The 25,651-nt window shown below is 45.3% G+C and overlaps 1 protein-coding gene across 4 annotated transcripts in view; it reads right to left on the bottom strand.

Annotated features, from left to right (window-relative positions):
- LOC122930744 (NACHT, LRR and PYD domains-containing protein 12-like) overlaps positions 1 to 25,651 on the bottom strand; it is a 170,488-nt gene that overhangs the window by 109,849 nt on the left and 34,988 nt on the right. For 3 of the 4 annotated variants that reach the window (XM_044284316.1, XM_044284318.1, XM_044284317.1), the window contains 3 exons: positions 17,121 to 17,173; positions 3,783 to 3,934; positions 2,002 to 2,173 (listed from right to left, as the gene is read on the bottom strand). In XM_044284316.1, coding sequence (XP_044140251.1) covers positions 2,002 to 2,173; positions 3,783 to 3,934; positions 17,121 to 17,145 — 349 coding nt within the window. In that variant the 5' untranslated portion in view covers positions 17,146 to 17,173. Of the gene's footprint in view, positions 1 to 2,001; positions 2,174 to 3,782; positions 3,935 to 17,120; positions 17,174 to 17,320; positions 17,391 to 25,651 lie in introns of those variants that run through there. The other variant, XM_044284319.1, reaches the window with a different exon arrangement.

The following is a 25,651-nucleotide window of genomic DNA, read 5'->3' as shown; positions in this document are numbered from 1 at the left end:
CTTCTAATAATGGAGGCATTGTTGAGGAGCATTATCACGGTTGGGGCAGTGTTGCTAATGAGGGCATTCTAGAAGGGAATTACTATTGGTGGGACTATGAGGAGCACTATTACTATGGGGGGCAGTAATGTTTCTTCAGGATAATATTTGGGGATATTGGGGGGGAGGCCCGGGGGGCACAGCAAGCAGCAGGATAACACTGTGGGGACTCCAGTTGGGGGATAATGATAGAATGTGAGGAAGCTAAGATGTCTGTGTGTCACTCTCTGCAGAGACGAGGCGGCTGAGAGAAGTTGTCCAGACCGAGTGGAGAAGATCTACAGAGAAGATGATGACACAGAGGAGACATCACCTGGAGGCCCGGGATGTGGCAGGTAAGTGCTGCTGTATAGCAATTACAGCATAGTGCGGAGGGTGGGGCGACATGTTTATTGGGGCTTGTGCCCCGGATCTTTTGAAACCCTAGCAACGCCCCTGAGCTGTGGGGACTGTAGGCTGAAGCTTTCTCTGATGTCAATCTTTTCTCTAAAGTCTGTGGCATAGTCCTCACCTGAGATGAGGGGTGAGGGTGGAGGCACTGGGGGACGGAGAAGAGAGTTACAAGGGTTAAAACGTTATTTAGGGTTGTGAGAAGATATGATGTGAAGTAGGTCTGTTTTGCAGCAGTGAGTGCGGACTTGAAGCTGAGAAGGGATTGTTTGTATGTGATAAAGTATATAGGGGCATTGTGGTGGTCACTATGAGGACACTGTGATGGTCACTGTATGTGGTGGTCACTACATGAGGGGCCCTGAAGCCTCATCGGCAATTGCGGCTATCATTTATATATGTTTGTCATGTTCACATTGAGTAACTTTTGGGCTATATTTTTATATCACCTGTGGCTCGTTTTGGCATCAAATCCTAAGCCAGACCCAAATCAATTCAGGCCACAGGCAAGACCTAAACTTCAAACTAGTGATCGACCGATTATCGGATTTACCGATTTTATCGGCCGATATTCATGATTTTCAAAGTTATCGGTATAGCCATCTAATGTTGCCGATATGCCGATAATGCGACCAGCGCACGTGTTCCCTCAGCAGCACAGGAGATAAGGAGGCAGTGTATCCCTCCCCCTGTGCTGCTGCTGCCACCAATGAGAGGAGAGAAGGGAAGAGGGGAGGGGCTGTGGCCACTGCGCCACCAATAAAGTTAACTCATTCAAATTCAACAGGAGGCGGGAGCTGGCTGCAGAATCATATAGCCGCATCTGAGGGGTTAACTGCCACGGATCGCAGCTACCTCTCGCAAAACCCCAGTATTAAAAACATTGGTGGCTCAGTGCGCCTCCAACCTCCACCAGTATTAGTCATTGGTGGCAGTGGCCACAGGATCCCCTCCTCCTCATTGGTGGCAGCTTCTGATCGGAGCCCCAGCTGTGTAATCCTGGGGCTCCGATCTGTTACCATGGCAGCCAGGACGCTACTGAGGCCCTGGCTGCCATGGTAATCTCCCTGCTGCCGTGTGCACAGAGCACAGGGCAGCAGGGAGAGTGTGAGGTCCTATTCACCCTAATAGAGCTCTATCAGGGTGAATAGGACAAGGGTTCTAGCCCCTAAGAGCGCTAATGGTTATTAAAAAAAAAAAAAAAAGTTTAAGAGAACACAAACACCAAAATATTTAGTATAAATGAAAAAGAAAGATTTTTTTTAAAAAAAGTTAAAGGTTAACAATAAACATGTTCATTTAACAGCAGATTTATGTAGGAATTTTTTTTTTTTTTTATGAAAATGCACAGAATATCGGTATAAATTAACGGCTATCGGCCTGAAAGTTCACAGGTTATCGGTATCGGCTCTAAAAAATCACTATCGGTCGATCCCTACTTCAAACCTCAGACTAGACTCCAAAATCGGTTGAGATCCCTAATAAATCCAGAGGGAGATCTTTATTACTGTGGACAATGTAAGTCATGAAGACCTCTATTTCATGGGTGACACGTCTCATACACGATGTTACCTCTATGACGGAGTTCCTCCAGTACAGCGTCCAGGCCGGGGGAACCATGATGTCTCCGTAATACATACAGACTGACCCATAGTCCTACCACAGCTTCTCTTCCTAGGTTACATATATCCTGTAGTAAAGTCCGCGCCAATCTTCTTCTATCATGTTCTAGACTCTGGTATTTCTAGAACACAAGAAAGATGAGACATAAGGTGCGTTATATACAGATACATAACACAAAGGGTTAAAACACTGCAGATACTACATGTCTGTCTTCTCTGTAATGTGTTGTCCAGAGAAAGAGAAATATATGGAACAGATGCAGAGAAAATCCTTCCTGAATCCACAAGTAACAATCAGATCATTTCCAGGATGTAGTGACCCCTAATGTACGTGTGCGGGGGAGGGGATAAATCCTCCACAATACTGGATTATACACTTCTGGGGGGTTCTCCATCAGATATGAGCTGCTGTCTGTTATTAAACTGGAAGTTGTCCAACATCTTACTCTGACATATGAAGCACAATTGTCATTCAGCCTCTTGTAGACAGCAGGATGGTGACAGGAATGTCGCACAGGGGATGTGGATCTGCTGTGTCACTTGAACAGATTTGGCTTGGGGTAACTCCTAATAGAGTTATCTAAGCAGCCCCCTGGTCTTCACCCTTTAACCCCTATACAGGGGAACCACCAGGCCGTTACCTCCTGGAGTAGTCTCTGTTCAAGTTATTGCTGACACACAGGGGTCAAGAGATGCAGAGGCAGAGCACTGAGCGATCAGGCAAGACTGTAGTCGGGGAAGGCCAAGGTCAGGGCAGGCAGAGTTCATGTAATCTATTAAACAGTATGAGGTCAGGGCAGGCAGAGTTCATGTAATCCATTAAACAGTATGAGATCAGGGCAGGCAGAGTTCATGTAATTCATTAAACAGTACGAGGTCAGGGCAGGCAGAGTTCATGTAATTCATTAAACAGTACGAGGTCAGGGCAGGCAGAGTTCATGTAATTCATTAAACAGTACGAGGTCAGGACAGGCAGAGTTAATGTAATTCATTAAACAGTACGAGGTTAGGGCAGGCAGAGTTCATGTAATTCATTAAACAGTACGAGGTTAGGGCAGGCAGAGTTCATGTAATTCATTAAACAGTACGAGGTCAGGGCAGGCAGAGTTAATGTAATCCATTAAACAGTACGAGGTCAGGGCAGGCAGAGTTCATGTAATCTATTAAACAGTACAAGGTCAGGACAAGTAGCTCAGGGTCAGAATGAATATCAGGTGGAGGTCAGGTCAGGCAGTGAAGGGTCAAATCTGGAAAAACAGGCAGAAGTCAGTACACAGGTAAATAGACAGAGTATATCGCGTCTTTGCAGGAATCAAGTCGTCACTAGAAACCATTGTTCAGAGGCTCTCTCCTGTGGGAAGGCTTCTTAAATACCCTAGGGAGGTCTGCCATAAGTTGGAGTAGATGATATGCGTGCATGGTGCATGTGCCCCTTCAGGTATGGAGAAGCATGGCCATAGATATTCAGGCTGCAGCCTGGATGGAGTAAAGAGAAGAACTACTCCAGAAGTTGGAGTCCTCAGAGTAGGAGGAGAGAAATGTTTGAGAGTCCAGACCTCTGGCATCCAGGAGCTAGAAGGCAGGTGACCACCGCGATAGCCATGCCCGCCAGAGGGAGCGGAGCGGTGACGGGCATCAACCACCACTATAAAAATTACGTAAACTGTGCCTGTAACACGTGATATCACTTGGGGCATTTATATACAACACCGGCGGCTCATGTCCTCTCACCTCAGTATCCGGGAGATTTCGGGACTGTAGCTCACTCAGAAGTGGTAGAAGACTCATGTTCTCCACAATGTGGAGCAGATCATCCTGGAAATATTCATACGTCATCCTCAGGAAGTGATCTTCACGCTGACGGAGCTGCTGGGTCTCATCATCTAGGAAACGGAGGGGACACAAGAATGAAGTCGTCTAGGACATGGAGGAGACTGATGGCAGTTTATGTGGAATATTCCTGTCCTGGAGCATTTTACAGGTTTCCACTAATGATAAATCCACAACCCCCTGTAATTCACCAGCACAATCCCTGCAGGACACATTCACCGGAGACATCTTTACATTGATTTCAGTATTTCTAGACATGTAGATACATGGCAGATGTCACTACTGGTGAGAAGCGAGGGGGACGCTCCCCTTATTCAAGAGAGAGAACCGGTCTCAATAATACACTGCTCTTAGAGGGAGTCAGTGGTTCTGTCAATACAAAATTGGGCTCCGGGTATCTGGTTTGGTGGGTACACCTCTGCATCTGCCTCATGTATATTTCGCTTTACTGTGACTTTGCCTGAAGATGTGGTTAGCTTCATGTCACACTTGCTGTATGCTATTGGACAGGTAACTTTTCTGTAGCCATCTCATTATCATCACAGGCAGGAGGACAATGATAGGTATCATCTCTGTATAGATAACACAGTATCCACAATTTTCTCTACAGATAATGGCTATGACCGCCCATTTACTATAAACGTCCTATGGGCGGTCATTTATCTCTGAATGGACGTTCTGGAACGTCCATTCAGAGATGGCAGCTGCACGCTAATCATGCAGCTGCCGAGCGGGGGAAACCCAGGAAAACCCAGAGAGAAGGCAGGGACCGTTCCCAGGTGTCCCTGCCTTCTAGATCACTGTTAACACAGCGCTCAGTGCTTCCTGTTCCGGCCGGTGGTCATGTAACCGCCGGGGCCAGGGGAGTGCAGGAGCTGTCCGGTCTTCCACAAACCTCGATCAGCCCTGCACTGAGAAGGAGAAATGAATGGTGAAAAAAAAAAAAAAAAAAAAAAAAAAAGTTAAAGGGGTTCTGCTGTTTGTTTAAACTGATGATCTATCCTCTGGATAGATTTATCAGCATCTGATCGGCGGGGGTCCGATACCCGGGACCCCTGCCGATCAGCTGTTTGAGAAGGCAGGGGAGCTCCAGGAGCGCCGCGGCCTTCTCGCTGTTTACCGCAGGCCCAGTGACGTCACAACTAGTATCACTGGCCTGGGCGGGGATAATCTCCGTTCACTTGAATGGAGCTTAGCCCCGCACAGGCCAGTTGATACTAGTCGAGACGTCACTGGGTCAGCGGTAAACAGAGAGAAGGCCGCAGCACAGCTGCCTTCTCAAACTGCTGATTGGCAGGGGTCCCGGGTGTCGGACCCCGCCGATCAGATGCTGATGATCTATCCAGAGGATAAATCATCAGTTTTAACAAACTACAGAACCCCTTTAAGTTAAATGTGCCCCAGAGGTCTTGTATGAACTTATGGGGGAATGCAAAGTGTAAAATAAAAAAGAAAAAAAAAAGAAAGTATTTTATTAAAAAAAATGAAAAAAAGGTTTCACGTGTAAATTCCCCCCCAATTAGGTAATTTAAAAAAAGTAAAAAATAGAAAAAAAGTTTATAAAATAGACATATTAGGTATCACCGCGTCCGTGATGGCCGGCTCTATAAATATATCACATGATCCACCCCATCCGATAAACACCATAAAAAAATTAAATAAAAACTGTGTCAAAAAAGCTATTTTTGTCACCTTACATAACAAAAAGTGCAACTCCAAGTGATCGAAAAGGTGTATGTCCCACAAAATGGTATCAATAAAACCATCACTTCATCTTGCAAAAAAAGAGCCCCTGCATAAGAAAATCGCTTAAAAAATCTAAAAAACTATAGCTTTCAGAACATGGAGACATTAAAACATATTTTTTTTTGTTTCAAAAATGCTATTATTGTTTTAAAGTGAAATAAGTAAAGAAAGTAGACATATTAGGTATCGCTGCATCCGTAACAACCAACTCTCTATATGGAAATATCACATGACCTAACACCTCAGATGAACACCGTAAAAAATAAAAAATAAACTGTGCCAAAAAACTGCTATTATTGTGTTAAAGTGAAATAAAAAAAAGTAGACATATTAGGTATTGCCTCGTCCATAACAACCTGCTCTATAAAAAATATCACATGACCTAACCCCTCAGGTGGACACCGTAAAAAACAAACAAAAAAAACTGTGCCAAAAAAGCAATTTTTTGTCACCTAACATCACATAAAGTGCAACACCAAGTGGCGTATGCCCCCCCCCCCCTAAATGGAACCAATCAAACCATCACCTCATCATGCATCAAATGGGACATGGCATCTAAAAACCAGTCCAGCAAAATCTGCCTTCCAAAAACCATATGGCGCTCCTTTTCTTCTGCGCCCCTCCGTGTGCCCGTATAGCAGTTTACGACAACATGTGGGGTGTTTATGTAAACCACAGAATCAGGGTAATAAATATAAAGTTTTGTTTGGCTGTTAACCCTTCATGTGTTAAAGAAAAAAAATTATTAAAATGGAAAATCTGCCATTAAAGTGAAATTTAGAATTAAGAGTTCACACGGGCGAGATTTCCGCACGGGTGCAATGCGGTAGGTGAACGTATTGCACCCGCACTGAATCCGGCACCATTCATTTCAATGGGGCTGTGCACATGAGCATTTTTTTTCACGCATCAGTTCTGCAATGCATTAAAATCGCAGCATGTTCTATATTCTGCATTTGTAACGCAGGACAGGCCGCATAGAAGTGAATGGGGCTGCGTGAAAAACGCATAGCATCCGCAAGCAAGTGCGGATGCAATGTGTTTTTCACTGATGGTTGCTAAGAGATGTTGTTTGTAAACCTTCAGTTTTTTTATCACGCACGTGAAAAACGCATCAAAACGCATTGCACCCGCGCAGAAAAAAACGAACAACTAAACGCAATTGCAGACAAAACTGACTGAACTTGCTTGCAAAATGGTGCGAGTTTTACTGAACGCACCCTGAACGCATCCTGAGCCAATCCGTCACGCCCGTGTGAACCCAGCCTAAAGGGGTTATCCAAGTTATTTTTTTGTTCTTTCTATGTTCCTAACTAAGCAAATGTAACAGCTTTCCAATTCACTCCCTTTATCTCCAGTGGCTGGTTTCTCAGATTTCACTGAGGGTCACATGACCTGTGATGTCAGCTTCTCTCCCTGCTCTGATAAAGGTCATTTACAAGCCTGTAAACGGAGACATCACTGTGCTGGCCACGCCCCCTTCACTGCTGTCTACTCTTTGCTAGCATACTTAACCCCTTCAGCTGCACAGCTCTGCAGGCTGGGACAATTCTGGGCACTGGAGCTGAGATACTAGAGAGAACATTGCACAAGAAGGCAGGGGAAGATCCTGTGTGTATTAGCAGTGTCATTATACAGCTGGGACATGTAGTCCTACACATCCAACATGCTGCAGAGTCTCCCAGCACTCAGGGCAGCTCTTGTATCCACTCCCTTAGCAGTGTCATTATAAAGCTGGAACTTGTAGTCCTCCACATACAACAGGCTGCAGAGTCTCCCAGCAGGCAGACATGTCACTCAGGGCAGCTCTTGTATTCACTCCCTTAGCAGAGCGGGGGGAGGGGCAGAGATTGTTTTTATTGCATGTAAACAAAGGCCCAGAAAAGAACCAGGGAAATGAGGAAAAATATATATTTTTTTGCATAAAACTTGCTTAGCTCAGTTATATATCAGATTTTCAGTGCTATATTATTTTTTTTCATAACTCGGACAACCCCTTTAAGGACCCATGACGTACTGGTACATCATGTGCTGTTCCGATCACCGCCGCCCAGCGGGCGGTGATCGGAACAAGGTGCCTGCTCAAATCATTGAGCAGGCACCTCGGCTAAATGCGCGGGGGGTCCCGTGAACCCCTGTGTCGGTGATCGCCGCAAACCGCTCTATATCGACCGGCTCTATAAACATATCACATGACCTAACCCCTCAGATGAACACCGTAAGTATACATATTAGGTATAGTCGCGTCCGTATAGACCGGCTCTATAAACATATCACATGACCTAACCCCTCAGATGAACACCGTAAGTATACATATTAGGTATAGTCGCGTCCGTATAGACCGGCTCTATAAACATATCACATGACCTAACCCCTCAGATGAACACCGTAAAAAATAAAAAATAAAAACTGTGCTAAATAAACCATTTTTTTGGCACCTTACATCACAAAAAGTACAACAGCAAGCGATCAAAAAGGCGTTTGCCAACCAAAATAGTACCAATCTAACCACCGACACCTCATCCCGCAAAAAAATGAGCCCTTACCTGAGACAATCGCCCAAAAAATAAAAAAACTATGGCTCAGAATATGGAGACACTAAAACATCATTTTTTTTGTTTTAAAAAAGCTGTTATTGTGTAAAACTTACATAAATAAATAAAAAGTATACATATTTGGTATCGCCGCGTTTGTATCGACCGGCTCTATAAAAATATCACATGACCTAACCCCTCAGATGAACACCGTAAAAAATAAAAACTGTGCTAAATAAACCATTTTTTGTCGCCTTACATCACAAAAAGTGTAATAGCAAGCGATCAAAAAGCCATATGCACCCCAAAATAGTGCCAATCAAACCGTCATCTCATCCCGCAAAGAATGAGACTCTGCCTAAGATAATCACCCCAAAACTGAACAAAACTATGGCTCTCGGAATATGGAGACACTAAAACATGATTTTTTTTTTGTTTCAAAAATGATATTATTGTGTAAAACTTACATAAATAACTAAAAAGTATACATATTTGGTATCGCCTCGTTCTTATCGACCGGCTCTACAAAAATATCACATGACCTAACCCCTCAGATGAACACCGTAAAAAATTTTAAATAAAAACTGTGCTAAATAAACCACTTTTTGTCACCTTACATCACTAAACGTGTAATAGCAAGCGATCAAAAAGTCACACGCACCCAAAATAGTGCCAATAAAACCATCATCTCATCCCGCAAAAATCATACCCTACCCAAGGTAATCGCACAGAAACTGAAAAAATTATGGCTCTCAGAATATGGAAACACTAAAATGATTTTTTTTGCTTCAAAAATGAAATCATTGTGTAAAACTCACATAAATAAAAAAAAGTATACATATTAGGTATCGCTGCGTCATTATCGACCGGCTCTACAAAAATATCACATGACCTAACCCCTCAGATGAACACCGTAAACATTTTTAAATAAAAACTGTGCTAAATAAACCATTTTTTGTCACCTTACATCACAAAAAGTGTAATAGCAAGCGATCAAAAAGTCACACGCACCCAAAATAGTGCCAATAAAACCGTCATCTCATCCCGCAAAAATCTTAAATAAATAAATAAAAAGTATACATATTAGGTATCGCCGCATCCGTGACAACCTGGTCTATAAAAATATCACATGATCTAACCTGTCAGATGAATGTTGAAAATAACAAAAAATAAAAAACTGTGCCAAAACAGCTATTTCTTGTTATCTTGCCTCACAAAAAGTGTAATATAGAGCAACCAAAAATCATATGTACCCTAAACTAGTACCAACAATACTGCCACCCTATCCCGTAGTTTCTAAAATGGGGCCACTTTTTTAGAGTTTCTACTCTAGGGGTGCATCAGGGGGGCTTCAAATGGGACATTGTGTCCAAAAAACAGTCCAGCAAAATCTGCCTTCCAAAAACCGTAAGGCATGCCTTTCCTTCTGCGCCCTGCCGCGTGCCCGTACAGTAGTTTACGACCACATATGGGGTGTTTCTGTAAACTACAGAATCAGGACCATAAATATTGAGTTTTGTTTGGCTGTTAACCCTTGCTTTGTTACTGGGAAAAATGGATTAAAATGGAAAATTTGCCCAAAAATTTAAATTCTGAAATTTCATCTCCATTTGCCAATAACTCTTGTGGAACACCTAAAGGGTTAACGATGTTTGTAAAATCTGTTTTGAATACCTTGAGGGGTGTAGTTTCTTAGATGGGGTCACTTTTATGGAGTTTCTACTCTAAGGTTGTATCAGGAGGGCTTTAAATGGGACATGGTGTCAAAAAAAACAGTCCAGCAAAATCTGCCTTCCAAAAACCGTATGGCATTCCTTTCCTTCTGCGCCCTGCCGTGTGCCCGTACAGCGGTTTACGACCACATATGGGGTGTAACTGTAAACTACAGAATCAGGACCATAAATATTGAGTTTTGTTTGGCTGTGTGTTAACCCTTGCTTTGTAAAAGTAAAAAAAATATTAAAATGGAAAATCTGCCAAAAAAGTGAAATTTTGAAATTGTATCTCTATTTTCTATTATTTCTTGTGGAACACCTAAAGGGTTAACGACGTTTGTAAAATCAGTTTTGAATACCTTGAGGGGTGTAGTTTCTTAGATGGGGTCACTTTTATGGAGTTTCTACTTAACCTTTATTCGGTAATAATCTTAATATACATCTATGGACTATATTAAAATTGCCAGTACGTCTCAGCCAATCATATGTTGTATCTGCACTTCCTATTGGTAATCATCTAGGAATCGACATTGTTGCTTTACTGGCTGCGCGCTGCCAGTCTGACTATAGGTACAATGTATCGAGTGTCCCCTATGGATATTTGCTGAAAGACTGTACTGTATTAAAACATGAGATCCACGCTGCCCCCCGACATGTTTCGCCGATTACCGGCATCTTCAGGGGTTAGGGCAGAGTGTGAGCGTGTCATGACTCGGCTTGGTTACAAGACCTCTGTTTGTGATGTCATCACTTGAAGGCTAACCAATGGGAATGGTCTTTATCCTCATTTCGGAGTTTGATAGGTTGCGTCCCAGTGTCCCTCCCCCCTGTGTCGCCGCCCATCCAGACTTCACCTTCTGACTGGCGTTCGCTGCATCTTGTCATCAGGCCGCGCCACGCATGTCTAGTAGACTTTGAAATTTCCTCCAATGATCCGTCTCACTGCGCATGTCACAGGACTTCGTTTCCAACTCTTCCATAGTCCTGCGTCTGCGCATGTATCAGTACTTCATTGCCTGTGTGGATCATCGGCACTAGGGCGCATGTCGCCGGACATAGTCTGCTTCCATAATCGGGTCCTGCGTTTGCGCATGTATATATACTTAGCTTCTTCTATGGATCGTCGTCGCCAGGACGCATGTCAGCGGAGATAGTCGCTTTGCTCTTACTGCATCTCAAGGTCTGTACTGTGTTTCTGCGCGTAAGTCAGGACTTAATTCTCTGTGTGGTCCTTTATGATGGATGTACCTATCACTAGGCATGGGTTCTTGATACTCATCCTCTACGCCTATCTTATATTCAGCTACTATCGGTATGTCATATAAGCCTTCATTCCACTTATTAAGTTTGATGGTGGGGCTGCTCCTGCATATATATTTGTTTTCCTGGTAACAATGCTAAAGTACATGTCTCCAGGTCTCATGCCCTTTACCACCACTACATTTTGCTGATCCACAGATGCATCCCTTATGCAAACTATTTTCCTGCATGTGGTGTATGTAGTTATCATCCTGACTGTTCCACTTTTCACAGGACCTTGTTCTCCAGATGAGGCGAGTATATTCCCACTGGTTCTTTTATTGCCTTCATATTTTCTTCTCTTTTTATTATTCATTGCCGAGTGGGTTACTCAGTTTCCAATCTATCTTATTTATTAATTATTTTGATCTGCTTCCCAATATACTTATAGTATTGTTTTTCTCCTAGGAGGGGTTCATGACTACAGGAAGGACGATTATGTGGACCCTCCATTGAGACCTCTCGGGGATAGGCTGTTGAGCAGGTAAATCCATTTTGTCTCCTCCTGCTGAAGTTTTCTGTCTATGTCACCTTTACGTGGGCCTGATTTTATCTTAAATACTCCCCAAAACTTGAAGTCTGTGCTTTTTCCTCTATGTTTTTCTCTCCTATGTCTGGCTAGGCTTGTGTCTTCTCCCGTATTGATGCTGCTCAGGTGTCTAGAAATCCTTCTTCTTAACTCCTGGGTGGTCTGCCCCACGTACAGTCTGGGACAGTCACATTTAATAATGTACACTACTCCTTTCGTTTTACAATTGATGTAGTCTCTTATTTCATAATTCTTCCCATCCACTGGATTCTCAAAGGTTTTTGTGACCTTCATACGGTCAATTTTAATATATTACATAGATGTATATTAAGATTATTACTGAAAAAAGGTTAAGTTTTATGATATAGGAGGTGTAGGATTAATAGGTGTAAGGTAGTCCTAGGGACATTAGTAGAATTTATTTAGTTTATAAAATGGGGTCATTTTTGGGTGGTTTCTATTATGTAAGCCTCGCAAAGTGACTTCAGACCTGAACTGGTCCCTAAAAATTGTGTTTTTTTTAAATTTCTGAAAAATTTCAAGATTTGCTTTTAAACTTCTAAGCCTTGTAACATCCCCAAAAAATTAAATATCATTCGCCAAATGATCCAAACATGAAGTAGACATATGGGGAATGTAAAGTCATAACTATTTTTGGAGGTATTACTATGTATTATAGAAGTAGAGAAATTGAAACTTGGAAATTTGCAATTTTTAAAAGAATTTTTGGCAAATTTGGTATCTTGTTATAAATAAAAATGATTTTTTTACTTCATTTTACCAGTGTCATGAAGTACAATATGTGATGAAAAAACTATCTCAGAACGGGCTGAATAAGTCAAAGCGTTTTAAAGTTATCAGCACTTAAAGTGACACTGGTCAGATTTGCAAAAAATGGCCAAGTCCAGAAGGTGAAATAGGGCCGAGTCCTTAAGGGGTTAAAAAAGTTGACTTTGGAAATTTTCTTAAAAATAAAAAAAATTGCTTCAAAAATTCTAAACCTTCTAACGTCCTAAAAAAATAAAATTACATTACCAAAATGATGCCAACATAAAGTGGACATATGGGGAATGTTAATTAATGAATATTTTATGAGGCATCACTATCTTAAAGCAGAGAGATTCTAATTTAGAAAACAGTTAATTTTTTCAAATTTTTGTTAACTTTTGCATTTTTTTTATAAATAAAAGGTAAAACATATTGACTCAAAGTTACCATTTACATGAAGTACAATGTGTCACGAGAAAACAGTCTCTGAATGGCTTGGATAAGTAAAAGCGTTCCAAAGTTATTACCACATAAAGTGACACGTGTCAGATTTGCTAAATTCAAGCCTGGTCAGGAAGGGGTAAATGGCCCGGTCTGGCAGTGGTTAACATAAAAACTTGACTGAGACAACAGGTCGTTTTCTGATGACACACTCTCTTTAAGGACGCCATCTAATTTGGTAGTTAATCCTTGGTGACTTTAACTTTTTCATCTTCACATTTCAAAAGCCATAACTTTTTTGCTCTTCCATCCACATACCCGTGTGAGGGCTTGTTGTCTGCAAGAGTAGTCATATTTTTTAATGGTATCATTTTGGGGAACATCTAATGAACTGCATAAATTTAAAAAATGATTTGGGGTGATGACAAGAGAAGAAACTGAGTGATTCCACCAGTTTTTGCATTCTGGGTTTATGGCTATTTATATAGTGTTTAGGTATTTCTACTTTAATACAGCAAAAATTATTTTTCTTGAAAAAATGTATTTAGTGTGTCCCTTCACCCAGAACATTTTTATTTTTCCACTGACGGACATTTATGAGGCTTGTTTTTTGGGGGATGAGTTTTCATTGGGGCCATTCTGGGGTACGTACTGTACAATTTTTTGATAATAGAAAAGTGGAATGAACAAAACTCAGCAATTTTGCCATCTTTATGCAGTTTACCGTATGGGATAAAATATGTCATGATTTTATGGTTTAGGTCGTTACGGATATGGTGATAAAAATTATCTATAGGCTTTTTAATTAAATTTTTTACCTTTTTACATTAATAAACAAGGAAATAAAGGTGTTTGGGTGGGTTGCTTGATTTTTCTTTTTTCCTTTAAGACGCTATGTCACCTTGAACAACCCTATTAAATTAGACATACCGCTTGGTAGGGCTCATCATGCTGATTAAAACGATAGCTACAGAGATATCTGTTCTATTCATATGCAAATGAGAAGTTGGAGAATCCTTTGAGCCCTGCTGTGTGACACCCCCTGTTCTCTGCACACTCCCCTTCCTTTTGATTGACAAGGCTAGACAGCAGGCTGAGGACAGAGCGCTGTCCAAGAGCTGTCTGCTAGCATCTACATATCATATACACTATGTACTATAGCTTCACCACACTGAGATCTGCTCAGAAAGCTAATCTGCATATTACTGCTTTATTTACAGGCACCATATATGATCATACAGACACCAGTCATATGTGTTAGCTTATAAACATAGGCAATATTATAGCTTGGTGGTAAAGTTGTCTACCATGTATGTAGCGATCCTCAGTTCAAGTCCCAGGAGAGGCTTACTTAAGGTTTTTTTTCTGATATTTTTTTTCTCTTTTATTTAAAACCATATTGAAAGGATATACTATAATAAATCATATATAATCATATAATAATAAAATTAATGATAATAAAAACTCCTTACAATATTCAGAATAGTGTTTGGTTGTTTTTTTTCTATAACCTTTTACTAGTTTATTCACAGACACAATATATGATTATAAAGAAACCAGTAATATTTATTAGTTTTCTTTAAAACATTCTCAATATGATAAGGACATAGACTTTTCTCATGGGAGAAATGTGGAAAAAAAAAATATAGAGAATTGTGAAGAAAGCAGTAATATGTAGATTAGCTTTCTGAGCAGATCTCAGTGTGGTGAAGCTATAGTACATAGTGTATATGATATGTAGATGCTAGCAGACAGCTTTTGGACAAGCCTCTGCCCTCAGCATGTCTAACCCTGTCAATCAAGGGGAAGGGGAGTGTGCAGAGCACAGGGGGTGTTCCATAGCAGTGCTCAGAGGATTCAGCCCTGCCTCCTGGTGCTCCAACTTCTCATTTGCAAATGAATAAAAACACAGATCTCTCTGCAGCTGTTTACTCTACAGACAAAAGAAAGGTATGGTTTGCATCAGCATGATGAGCCCCACTAGGCGGTATGTCTGGTTTAATAGGGTTGATCCTGGTGACAGAGCCTCTTTAATACTTAACACTAAACTGCTGTGTATTATTTCAGTGATTGTAAAACTGACAAAATGCCTATTCAGCCCTTCCAAATTCAGGCTGAATAGTCATCTGTACATGTCAGGTCCAGGGGCCATTATTATTCTCTTGGCTGCCCCACAATTACATCACAGGGAGTTCCTGCCCTCTCTCTAACCACGTAGATGCTGCAGCATTGGCATGGGCATCTAAGGGGCTAAACTGCTGGGAATGGAGTTAGTTCTGATCCCAGCAGTGAGAGCCGGGAGCGCACTGTATAATACAGCCAGTACTCGTCAGCATTGGCACGGGCCCAGTTACTGCGCCATCTCTGTGCCATACATTTACAGGACAGAGCCTGCACAGACTGTACTCATCAGAGTACTCATTACGGTGCCTGTACACAATGTGGGATACGTGCGGAAAAACCGCAGTGTACTACAGTGCCAGCACAGTGTATGAGAATAGACAAGTATCATGGACACTTGTGGAAATTGAACTGCGGTGATGACTTCCCGATCCTCAGGATGTCAGTTATGTTTGTGGCTTTAGCTGAGGATTTCACTCTTCCAAGTCAGGGTGAGATCTGTGGCAAAACGGAAACAATTGCTCACCAAATACTGCTGCTATAAATTGCGGTTTTCTGGTGCACTCGCTTGCACTTGTGTGCAGGGACCCAAAGGTAGTTCACACACTGCATTAGAAATCTGTAGTGATCCACTTGTCTGTATTTTACCAAACATTTAAGCAATTTAAATACCATGGATAATATACAAAGCAGTTTCCTCAATGACAGAGATGAAGATTGTAATTGACACATCGACATTTAGGTGCAGAGGATGGGAGGACATGGAGACACACCATATGTCACACTGCAATAAGGGCACAGTATGATGGTATGTCCTGATACCAGTGGGAGAGGGGTGGGAAGACAATACTGCTACCAATAGGGGTGGGGTGGGAAGGAAGACCATGCTGCAGCTAGTGGGGTGGGGTGGGAGAATGCTGCGGCCAGTGGGAAAGGAGTGGAAGAGGGTACAATGCTGCAGCTAGAGGGGGAGGGGTGGGAAGAGACATTGCTGCTACTATCGAGGCAGAAGGGTGTGAAGGGACAGTGCTACTGCCAGTGGGGGACAGATGAGAAAGGGGACAATGCTGCTGCCACTGCGGGATAGGTGGGAAAGGGATAATGTTGCTGCACTGAGGGATCTGTTTGGCACTACTGAGGAAGAGGTTTTGTGCTGCACTGTGGTACGTGGTCCAAGTGGGGAAGCACTTTCTTTCCTTCACAGTGTGATTAGGTGTTTCTATGTTTCACTTTTATTTTCCTTCTTGTGTTAATCGTGCGGTTTTATGGAAGCAGTGGAGCTTCTTCTGCCACACGGTTTGCATAGCTCCCATTCACTACAATGGGAGCCACAGAACCAGGGGTGCATCGGCCTGTTAGGCTGTTTCCGTGACCTTGGCCACCGGGGGCCTTCACTTATTCTGATCTCGCTATGGAACGGTGAGATGGGACAACCCCTTTAAGGGAGTAGAGAGGGGGCTGTATTGTATGAGGAGTAGTGGTGTTTTGGTGCCAGGGCTGCTTTTTAAAGGGAACTCCGGGTTTTATATTGACGACCTATCCTCAGTATAGGCCAATAGTATCAGTATGGCGGGGTCTGACTCCTGGTGCCCCCCACCGACCAGCTGTTTGAGGAGAAGGCGACACCCCATTGAGCGCTGTAGCCTTGTCGCAGCTTACTAAGCACAGCGCCTTCGATTGTATACTGGCTGTGCTTGGTATTGCATTTCAGCCCTATTCACTTGAACAGGACTGAGCTGGGCCCAGGCCATGTAACCAATGAACGTGACATCACAAAATTAGGAAGAGGCTGCAGGGCTCACCGGAGCGCCGTGGTCTCTTCACAGCTGATCGGCGGGGTGCTGAAAGAGGGACCCCCACTGGTCTGATACTGATGAGCTATTCTGGAGAGGACATCAATGTCTAAATCGCAGACGACCGCTTTAATCGCAGTCCGGCCCTGCAGCAGCCATACCACAGTATATATCTGCAGTGTGACCCCATTTCCTATTAAGTCTGTTCCTCATCAGAACATTGAAAGATGAGAATCGTACAGATGTCGTAGATCAGTCACCGCATCCAGTAATAAAGGAGGAGGAATCCTTACCATCGCTGGGGGTTATAATGCTCATCCTGGACCTCGGACGATATCAAAATCTCCTGCAATATAAAAAAAACTTTGTTACATTTAGGAGAAGAAAAAAGAAAATTTTTCTTTAACCCCTTAAGAAGCGGAGAAAGCAGAGGAGAGCCGGGTGTGTAGGGTCGGGGTATCAGGGATTGACAGGGAGAAGGGCAGCCTCCCACCTGGTGCTGTTGTGCTGAGTGTGCAACTCAGACCGCTCGTAGCGTGGTAGACGCCTGCTGCTGCGCACCCTCCTACGGTACTCAGGGTCCGGTGATCAACCAGGGAAGAATAAAAATAAAGGACTTTATCGGCGGCACGGCAAGGAAGAGTCAGAAAGACCTTGCGTGAAGAAGAACTCAACTCTATTCATGATCAACAATGTGTTTCGGGTTGGAGTGACCCTTTCCTCAGGTAAGTACGTGAACAGCAGTGGTGCACCTCCAATAGAGGCAGACCAGGCAGCTGCTATGCGGCCCCTGTGGGAAGGGAGCCCATAGTGGAGAATAGGCCACACCCACTAATTAAACTTCTATAGGTAACAGCTAAACTCCATGCAAGAAACTGACCTTCTGACGTCACTGGGTCACATGACATTCTTTTGTCACGTGGCTTTTGAATAGAAGGGTCGGAAACTGAAGCAACAAAACCCACTTATATAGCTACCTTTGAGAGTAGACTATAGGACATGAAGAAGGACCTTTGGTGATGTCATCATCACCATGTGACCAGTTCAGGAAGCCAAGGCATAGCAGGGCAGGGACGTCTGAAGGACCTTTGGTGATGTCATCATCATGTGACCAGTGCAGACAACTGGTGAAACCTGTGTGATGTGGCTATGAGGGGGCGTACCTTGTGTGTGGAGCCTGGAGGAGAGATTAGTGGTGTCCTGGTATAGTCCATATAACATCCTAGAAATACTGGGAGTTGTAGTTCTGTCCTATTATGTCCCTCTAAATGTAATTGCAACTTATGCCCTAGTACAGTCCGGTAATACTGGGAGTTGTGGTGCTGTCTTATTATAGGTATTATATATAGGTATATAACTGGCTGTATGTCATGCCCTGCTCAGGTTATGTGCGGAGGTCTGCCAGGTTAGCAGCACGTGTGTAGTTTTGTTTTGGGTTGGAAGTTGAGCTGTATCCACCTCTCTTCAGGTGCACTGGGTGGGGAGGAAGGAAGGAAGGAAAGGCAGTCACACTGTCAGAATTTTCTGCTTCATGGCTCCGCTGGTGGGAGTCAGTCCAGCCTTGAACCTAAGGTTGCTCTCCCTGATCGGTTTTCTGGGGGTGTGGATGACTTTATCCTCTTTAGAGTGTCATGCAAGCTGTATTTTCAGCTGCGGCCGTCTTCATCTGGTGATGAGAGTCAGAGAGTAGGGATAATCATTTCCCTGCTTAAAGGGGAAGCGCAGTCCTGGGCCTTTTCTCTGCCGACCGGTTCCCTGGCCATCCTGTCGGTGGATGAATATTTTAAAGCCTTGGGATTGATTTATGATGATGCAGATCGGGTCTCGATGGCGGAATCTAAGTTGCGTACTTTATTACAAGGAGAACATACTACAGAAGTGTATAGTGTTGAGTTTAGGAGATGGGCTAGAGAGTCTGAGTGGAATTATCCCGCGCTTCGTAGTTAGTTTTGTCAGGGGTTGTCTGAGAGATTGAAAGATGCCCTCGCTTTTCATGAGTATCCGGATACGTTGGAGAATGCTATGTCTTTGGCAGTACGGTTAGATAGACGCATTAGAGAGAGGTGTAAGATCCCCTCCACGCGAGGGATCCCTTCTGTGAGTGGGTTCGTCTCACCAGTTCCCCAGAGTATTATGACATGTAATTCTGGGGTAGGGGAGGAACCCATGCAGCTGGGTCAGGTGTCGTTCCGTTCTGGTAATAGCAACTTTAGGAGGTTGCATAAGCTATGTTTTTACTGTGGAGAAAGTGGTCATTTTGTTTATGCTTGTCCTTTTGTTAAACCGTATGTTGATGATAAAGAATCACAAAGAGGCTTACATAAAGAGAAAAAAAGGGGGCGTGGCCTGAGCATGCAGCAGTAAGCACGCACGTTACAGAGCTCCCGGACCCTTGGCCCTTATAACAGCGATATAGAGCAACGAATTTGATGCTACTGGCCTGGAAATCATGGTCAGACGTTCGGGCCGCCGTGGGTCAACCTTTATGTCCTCGGATCCTAACATTGCGAGGTATTTTACGGCCACGCCGACTCCCGTGCCGGCCTCCGGCAAGATGGCGCCGATGGAGGAAGGAACGGCGCCACAGACCTCTCCCTTGCTGCCGGGAGATGGCGGTTCCTTGCTGATACAAGCGGACCCCCCGCCACCGCTCTCACCGTCCTCGGACTGGCCAGCTGTCTCTCCCACGCCCGTGAACCATACATACGGGCCGGGCAGGAAATCATATGTCCAAGCAGCCTCATGGCCTAAGATGGCGACGGATGATCCAAGGGAGATGGATGTGCATGTAATGCCAGTAGGCTCACCGGGACTTATCACACAAGCTCCACAGCAGAGGGTCCACTTACCTCCCGCCGCGTCTGGAGACGATCCTTGTACGCCACCTCCTGCACTTGCTCCCGGACTTAAAGACTCGGGCGGGACCTCCGTTCTGACCCCGGTGAGTGCGATTTGTCGTGACGTCACGCCTGGGCTGCCAGCGAAGGCCTTACCGGCCCAAAAGTATCCCGTCGGTCACCCAGGAACACCTATCCCACAGTCGGGGGAGCCCACTACCATGCTAGGGGCCCCGATACATGCGCCTGATTTGCAGGCCCCAAGTGGTGCGCAGACAGTGTTTGGAGGTGGCAGGCCTGCCCAGGCTCACTCGCCTGGCCTCCCCTCTACTCCAGCTATATTCCACCCGTCAGCTGCCTCTGATTCAGCGGGGGAGTCGTCATCTGCCTCATCTTTTCAGGGCAAACCTGCTAAACGTCCCAAACTGAGGGACATTTGGTCATTGCTGAGTGCACTCCCAACTAAGGCAGACCTTGAGGTGATAATACAGAGGGTCGAGGCCAAACCTGCTCAGGCTATTGCTGAGGTCAAGGGGGACCTATCATCTATCTCCGCCAAAGTGACTTCGCAAGCCCAGCTATCGTCGGAGCTACATGCCCGCCTATCTAATGTGGAAAAGATGGTCTCATCACAACAGGTTTTAAACAGACACCTATTGCTGCAGATGGATGACCATGAAAACAGGGGCAGGCGTAATAATATTAAGCTCCGCGGGATCCCGGAAGAGGTCCCGTCGGCTGATTTACGGAAGGTGGTGTCAGCGGTGTTTAATTCGCTTCTGGACAAACCGGAGGAGTCGGTTATTGAACTTGACAGGGTTCATAGGGTTCTGGGCCCTAGACGTTCTGAGAACTCCGCTCCGCGTGACGTCCTGTGCAGAGTTCACTTCTTCAGGGAGAAGGAGGACCTTTTGCAACGGGCCTGGAGACAGGGTCCTATCCCTTTCAGAGGATGCCAGATCCAACTTCTGCCTGACGTGTCGAGAAGAACTTTGTTTATGAGACGTACGCTCAAACGCCTTCTGCAGATTGTCATAGATGCAGGGGCCACGTACCGCTGGGGCCACCCCTTTCACCTAATCATCCGCAAGAATGGTGTCTCGTTTGCTCTACACTCCCCAGACCAGGCGGGGGAGCTCAGTCAGTTCCTGGACTGCCCTCTCATCTCCCTACCGGACTGGCTGGATGTTCCAGTTCTTTCAGCGGGGGGGCCTCCCTCGCGCCTGTTTGATGGTCCCCGTCATGCTCGTCCTTCAGTCCCACACTCACCGGGATAGTGGACTTCTTCGGTTCGAATAGCTCTAGTTTGTAGGGGCTGTTTATAACCCCTGCTCTCCGATCACATTACCTGATGTGGTGCCAGTGAGGGGGGGTGGTGCGGGGGGCAGGAGGCTGCCTAGACGTTTTTCCCGTTTGTACCCTGTAATTCGGGGGCGGCTTTCTGCTCCTTGTACCCCCTCCTGTGCTCAGTATTGTTGTTGCTTTAATTGTTGGGCTGGGGGGAAGGGCAGCTTACCTGAGTGCTCTTCTTCACCCCCCACTAGGTCCGCGAGTCTTGGTTGGCTCTCCTTTCTGGGCTACCCAAGAGTCGCATAGTGGATTGCTTTCTCCACTTGTTGCTTGTTGAGTTTGGAATCTCATCTGAACCGGAATAGCTGGTTCTGATACTTCGCCTTACAGGCGTGTTTGCATTTGTCTGTTTTCCCTCTAGTGGTGTTCACCCATCCTTGTGTTTGTCCCCTTCTCTCTCTCCCTCCCCCCGTATTCCCCCCCCCCCCGCTTTTTTTTTTTTTTTTTTTTTTCTAACAGACCCGGACCATGTCGGAGATCACCTTTTCATCCATTAACGCCAACGGGCTGAACACACCAGAGAAGCGTTCCTCCATTCTCCGGCTCCTATGGTGCAAAAAGGTACAGATCGCCTTCATTCAGGAGACTCACTTCCGTAGGGATACTATGCCGAAATTCAGCTCCCCCCGCTACCCTGACGCTTATCATAGCTGCTATAGTGATTCTAAATCCAGAGGTGTGAGTATCCTCATTGCTAGATCCACCCCCTGGGAGTTTCTAGATTCTAGCGCTGACGATACTGGTAGGTATTTGTTTGTTAAGGGTAAAATAGGGGGCCAGTTGTATACCCTGGCCAATGTGTATTTGCCCAACACGAAACAATTGAGAGCCCTTACGGGAATCCTGTCCAAATTGGATAGTTTTGCTGAGGGCACGCTTCTGGTCGGGGGGGATCTTAATGTGGCCCTGGACCCATTGGTGGATGTATCCAAGGGCTCCTCTCACCTTCCTTATTCTTACATTCGTCGTATCAGGAGCCTCCTTCATTCTCATCAGTTGGTGGATGTGTGGCGAGTGGTTAACCCTGATGTCAAGGACTTCACATTTTATTCCAATCCTAGGGATGTATACTCCAGATTGGACTATTTCTTGCTTAGACACTCGGCAGTACCCCTCATTGCCTCCTCCTCTATTGACCCAATTACCTTTTCGGATCACGCCATGCTGCATGTCTCTCTGAAATCCCCTCTGCCTGCACCCCGGTCCTGGAGATGGCGTCTTAATGAGTCCTTACTTCAGGATCTGGAAGTGGCGCAGGGTATTGACTCGGCCCTTTCGCACTACTTTGAGGAAAACTTGGTAGACGATGCCTCCCCCCTCATGGTATGGGCTGCTCATAAGTGCGTGATTAGAGGGGAGTTCATCAGACATGGGGCACGGCGTAAACGGGAGAGGGCCTTGGAGATTTCCCAGATTTTGAAGGACATCTCCGATCTGGAGCAGGTCCATAAACGCTCCCATGCACAGGCGGTTCGAGCTGAGCTCACACAGGCGAGGTGCAAGCTTAAAGATAAACTAGATACTCGTACGAGATACCTCCTTTCGCAGGGCAGGAGACACTTTTTTGAATTTGGTAATAAGTGTGGTAGACTCCTGGCCAGATCCTTGCGCGAACAAAGGGCTAGGAACTATGTCCCACGCATTACTCCCCCGCGGGGACCGGTATTACACAATCCTGATTCTATCACAGAAGCCTTTTCCCACTTTTATCGGGACCTGTACAATCTTCCTCAGTCCAATCGAGCGAGTCAGGCCTTGGACTCGGCCATGAGCTCTTATTTGGCCAGGTCGGGATTACCAAAACTACCGAGTGCGGCCCTTGAGGGTTTAAACAGTCCGTTTACCACTGATGAGATTGAAGAGGCTCTGAAATCGATGCAACCTAGTAAGGCCCCAGGGCCCGACGGCCTGCCGGCCTCCTATTATAAGAGATTCCTCCCCCTCCTCCGTGCTCCCCTTACCAATGCCTTGAATAAATTGAGCTCCGGAGTCCCTCTTCCTAAAAGACATGTCGCATGCACACATTACTGTTATCCACAAGGAAGGCAAGGACCCGACCGCCTGTGCTAGTTACCGGCCCATATCTCTACTTAATGTAGACATTAAGCTTTTCGCAAAAGTCTTGGCCACCCGCCTGACTCCTTTCCTGGCGGACCTTATACACTTAGATCAGGTTGGCTTCGTTCCCTCAAGGGAGGCGAGAGATAACACCACAAACGTTTTGAACTTGGTCCATCTTGCCAAGATTCAACGTTCCAACTTATGCCTCCTTTCCACAGATGCCGAAAAGGCTTTTGACAGGGTGGGATGGCCATGGTTATTTGCAGTATTAAACCATGTGGGTGTGGAGGGCTCTCTATTGACATGGATCCGCTCCTTCTATTCTTCTCCCTCGGCAGCCACAAAGGTTAATGGTGTCCTCTCGCCTCCCTTTGAGATTAGGAATGGTACGCGCCAGGGATGTCCTTTATCTCGTCTAATCTTTATCCTCACCCTAGAACCACTCCTGAGGACTATACGGAACAACCCTGACATCTCTGGTCTGATGGTGAGAGAAAAGGAGTTTAAGATAGCGGCCTATGCGGATGACCTGATGTTTCTGATTACCAAACCACGGGTCACCTTCCCTAACTTAATTGAAGAATTCAGAGTATTCCACGACTTGTCCAATCTGAAAATTAACTTACAGAAGTCTGAAGCGCTTAATGTCTCCATTCCATCCGCTCTCAAAGCCGAACTAGCGGGGTCCTTGCCTTTCCGCTGGACGACGGGCGCCATTAAATATTTGGGCACGATGATCCCCAAAGACTTGCGGGAGCTATTCCCAAGGAATTTTACCCCTCTCCTGAGTCGGATCAAAGACGACCTCAAGAGGTGGTCCAAAGGCCTGTATACGTGGTTCGGCAGGTGTGCCATCTTTAAGATGAATGTCCTTCCCCGCCTACTATATTTGTTTCAAACCCTCCCCATCCATATTCCGGCCAGTTTTTTCTCTGTCGTGCATCGTGTCCTCTTTAAATTTCTGTGGGCTGGGAAGTGTTCGAGATAGTCTAGATCCTTATTGCATGTGCCGAAGGACAGGGGGGGCCTAGGGATTCTGGACCTGAGGAAGTATTATGCTGCCTCTATGTTTCAACGCGTGGTGGATTGGTCCCGACATACCCAGTTCAAACTGTGGATTTCCATTGAGCAATTCACGTCCCGGACTCCTTTGGCCCTTCTGCCATGGACGGATAGGAAAGTCCCTAGTGACCTCTCTTCTCATCCTCTCATAGGCCCTACCCTGGCTCAATTCCGTAAATACCAACAGATCTCTACAATCTCCCCCACGCCCTCCCCAATGTTTCCTGTCTTTGGTCACCCGGACTTCCCGGCGGGTAGCTCAGGGGGCCCGTTTGCTCGGTGGAGATCAAGTGGTAAGTGTCGGGCGCCATTCTTTAGAACATCTGGTAGGTGGCTTACTTACTCAGAACTGTTAGGACTGACGGATCCCTGCCCTCTAGGTCCCTGGAGATTGAGACAGCTCCATCACTTCCTTTCCTCAATCCCTTCCTCTCAGGGGTCTGACAGGGCACTCACTCCTTTTGAAAAGACGTGTATTGGCTCTGGCCTTTATCGGCACTCGCTTTCAGAATTATACAAGGCATTGGTAACGCCGGGTTCGGACTATCTCCCCTCTTACGCGGCCAAATGGGCCCAGGACTTGCAGATGGATATCTCCTCCGACCAGTGGCTCAGGATTTTCCGATTTGCCCATAAATCTTCCATTGCCAGTAGATATCAGGAGGCCAGTTACAAAGTACTGTCAAGATGGTACTATGTCCCGACACGTCTCCAGAGGATGTTCCCGTCGGCATCTCCTCTATGCTGGCGATGTGACTCCCAACAGGGCTCCCTCCTACATATCTTCTGGCAATGTGACAAAATCAAACCTTTCTGGGATTCGGTTCATAAGACCCTGGCCTCCATTTTTCCCTTTTCAATTCCTAACACACCGGAGTTTTTCTTGCTCTTTCTCTCGGACTTGCCGTTGATCCTGTTGATCCTTCGGCGGTCCTGTCTACGTCACCTGGTTATAGCAGCTAGGTCTTGTATCCCTGCGAGGTGGAAGTCTGCCTCTCCTCCCTCCCTGGGGATGTGGATTCAGAGGGTTGAAGAGATACGTAGAATGGAGGAACTCACGGCATCTTTGCACGGTGGTAACAGAGCTTTTGTTGCTATGTGGTCCCCTTGGTTCACCTTTCAGGACTCTTCGGAGTATCGGAATCTGCTGGCTTGAGAGTCTCGTTTGGGCACTTCTGTACACTTCTCTCATCCCCCCCTGCTACCTTAACCCTTTGTCCCTCAATGCCTCCCTGGTGTCCCTGTCCTGTGTCTCCCCCCCCCATTCTTGTTGTTCATGGATTTTTTTTATTTTTATGCTGAGGCCATGTCTTCTTTGGCCCTTTGTTTCTCCTTTTTTATTTTTATTTTATATGGTACATATCAGATGTGTCACGGTGCTTTAGTGTCACAATAGGCTGCATGTCAAACACTGTCTTATGTGCTGTAATTGGTTGTGCATTGTTGGATTATGCTAAAGGATGACAGTCGGCATGGACCCAACTATTATTTTCTGTTGTATGTGATTCAACATG

Source organism: Bufo gargarizans, chromosome 3 (genome assembly GCF_014858855.1).
Source record: "Bufo gargarizans isolate SCDJY-AF-19 chromosome 3, ASM1485885v1, whole genome shotgun sequence".
NCBI classification, from domain to species: Eukaryota; Metazoa; Chordata; class Amphibia; order Anura; family Bufonidae; genus Bufo; species Bufo gargarizans.
The sequence above is the reverse complement of the archived record's forward strand: the minus strand, read 5'-3'. Positions and strand labels throughout refer to the sequence as shown.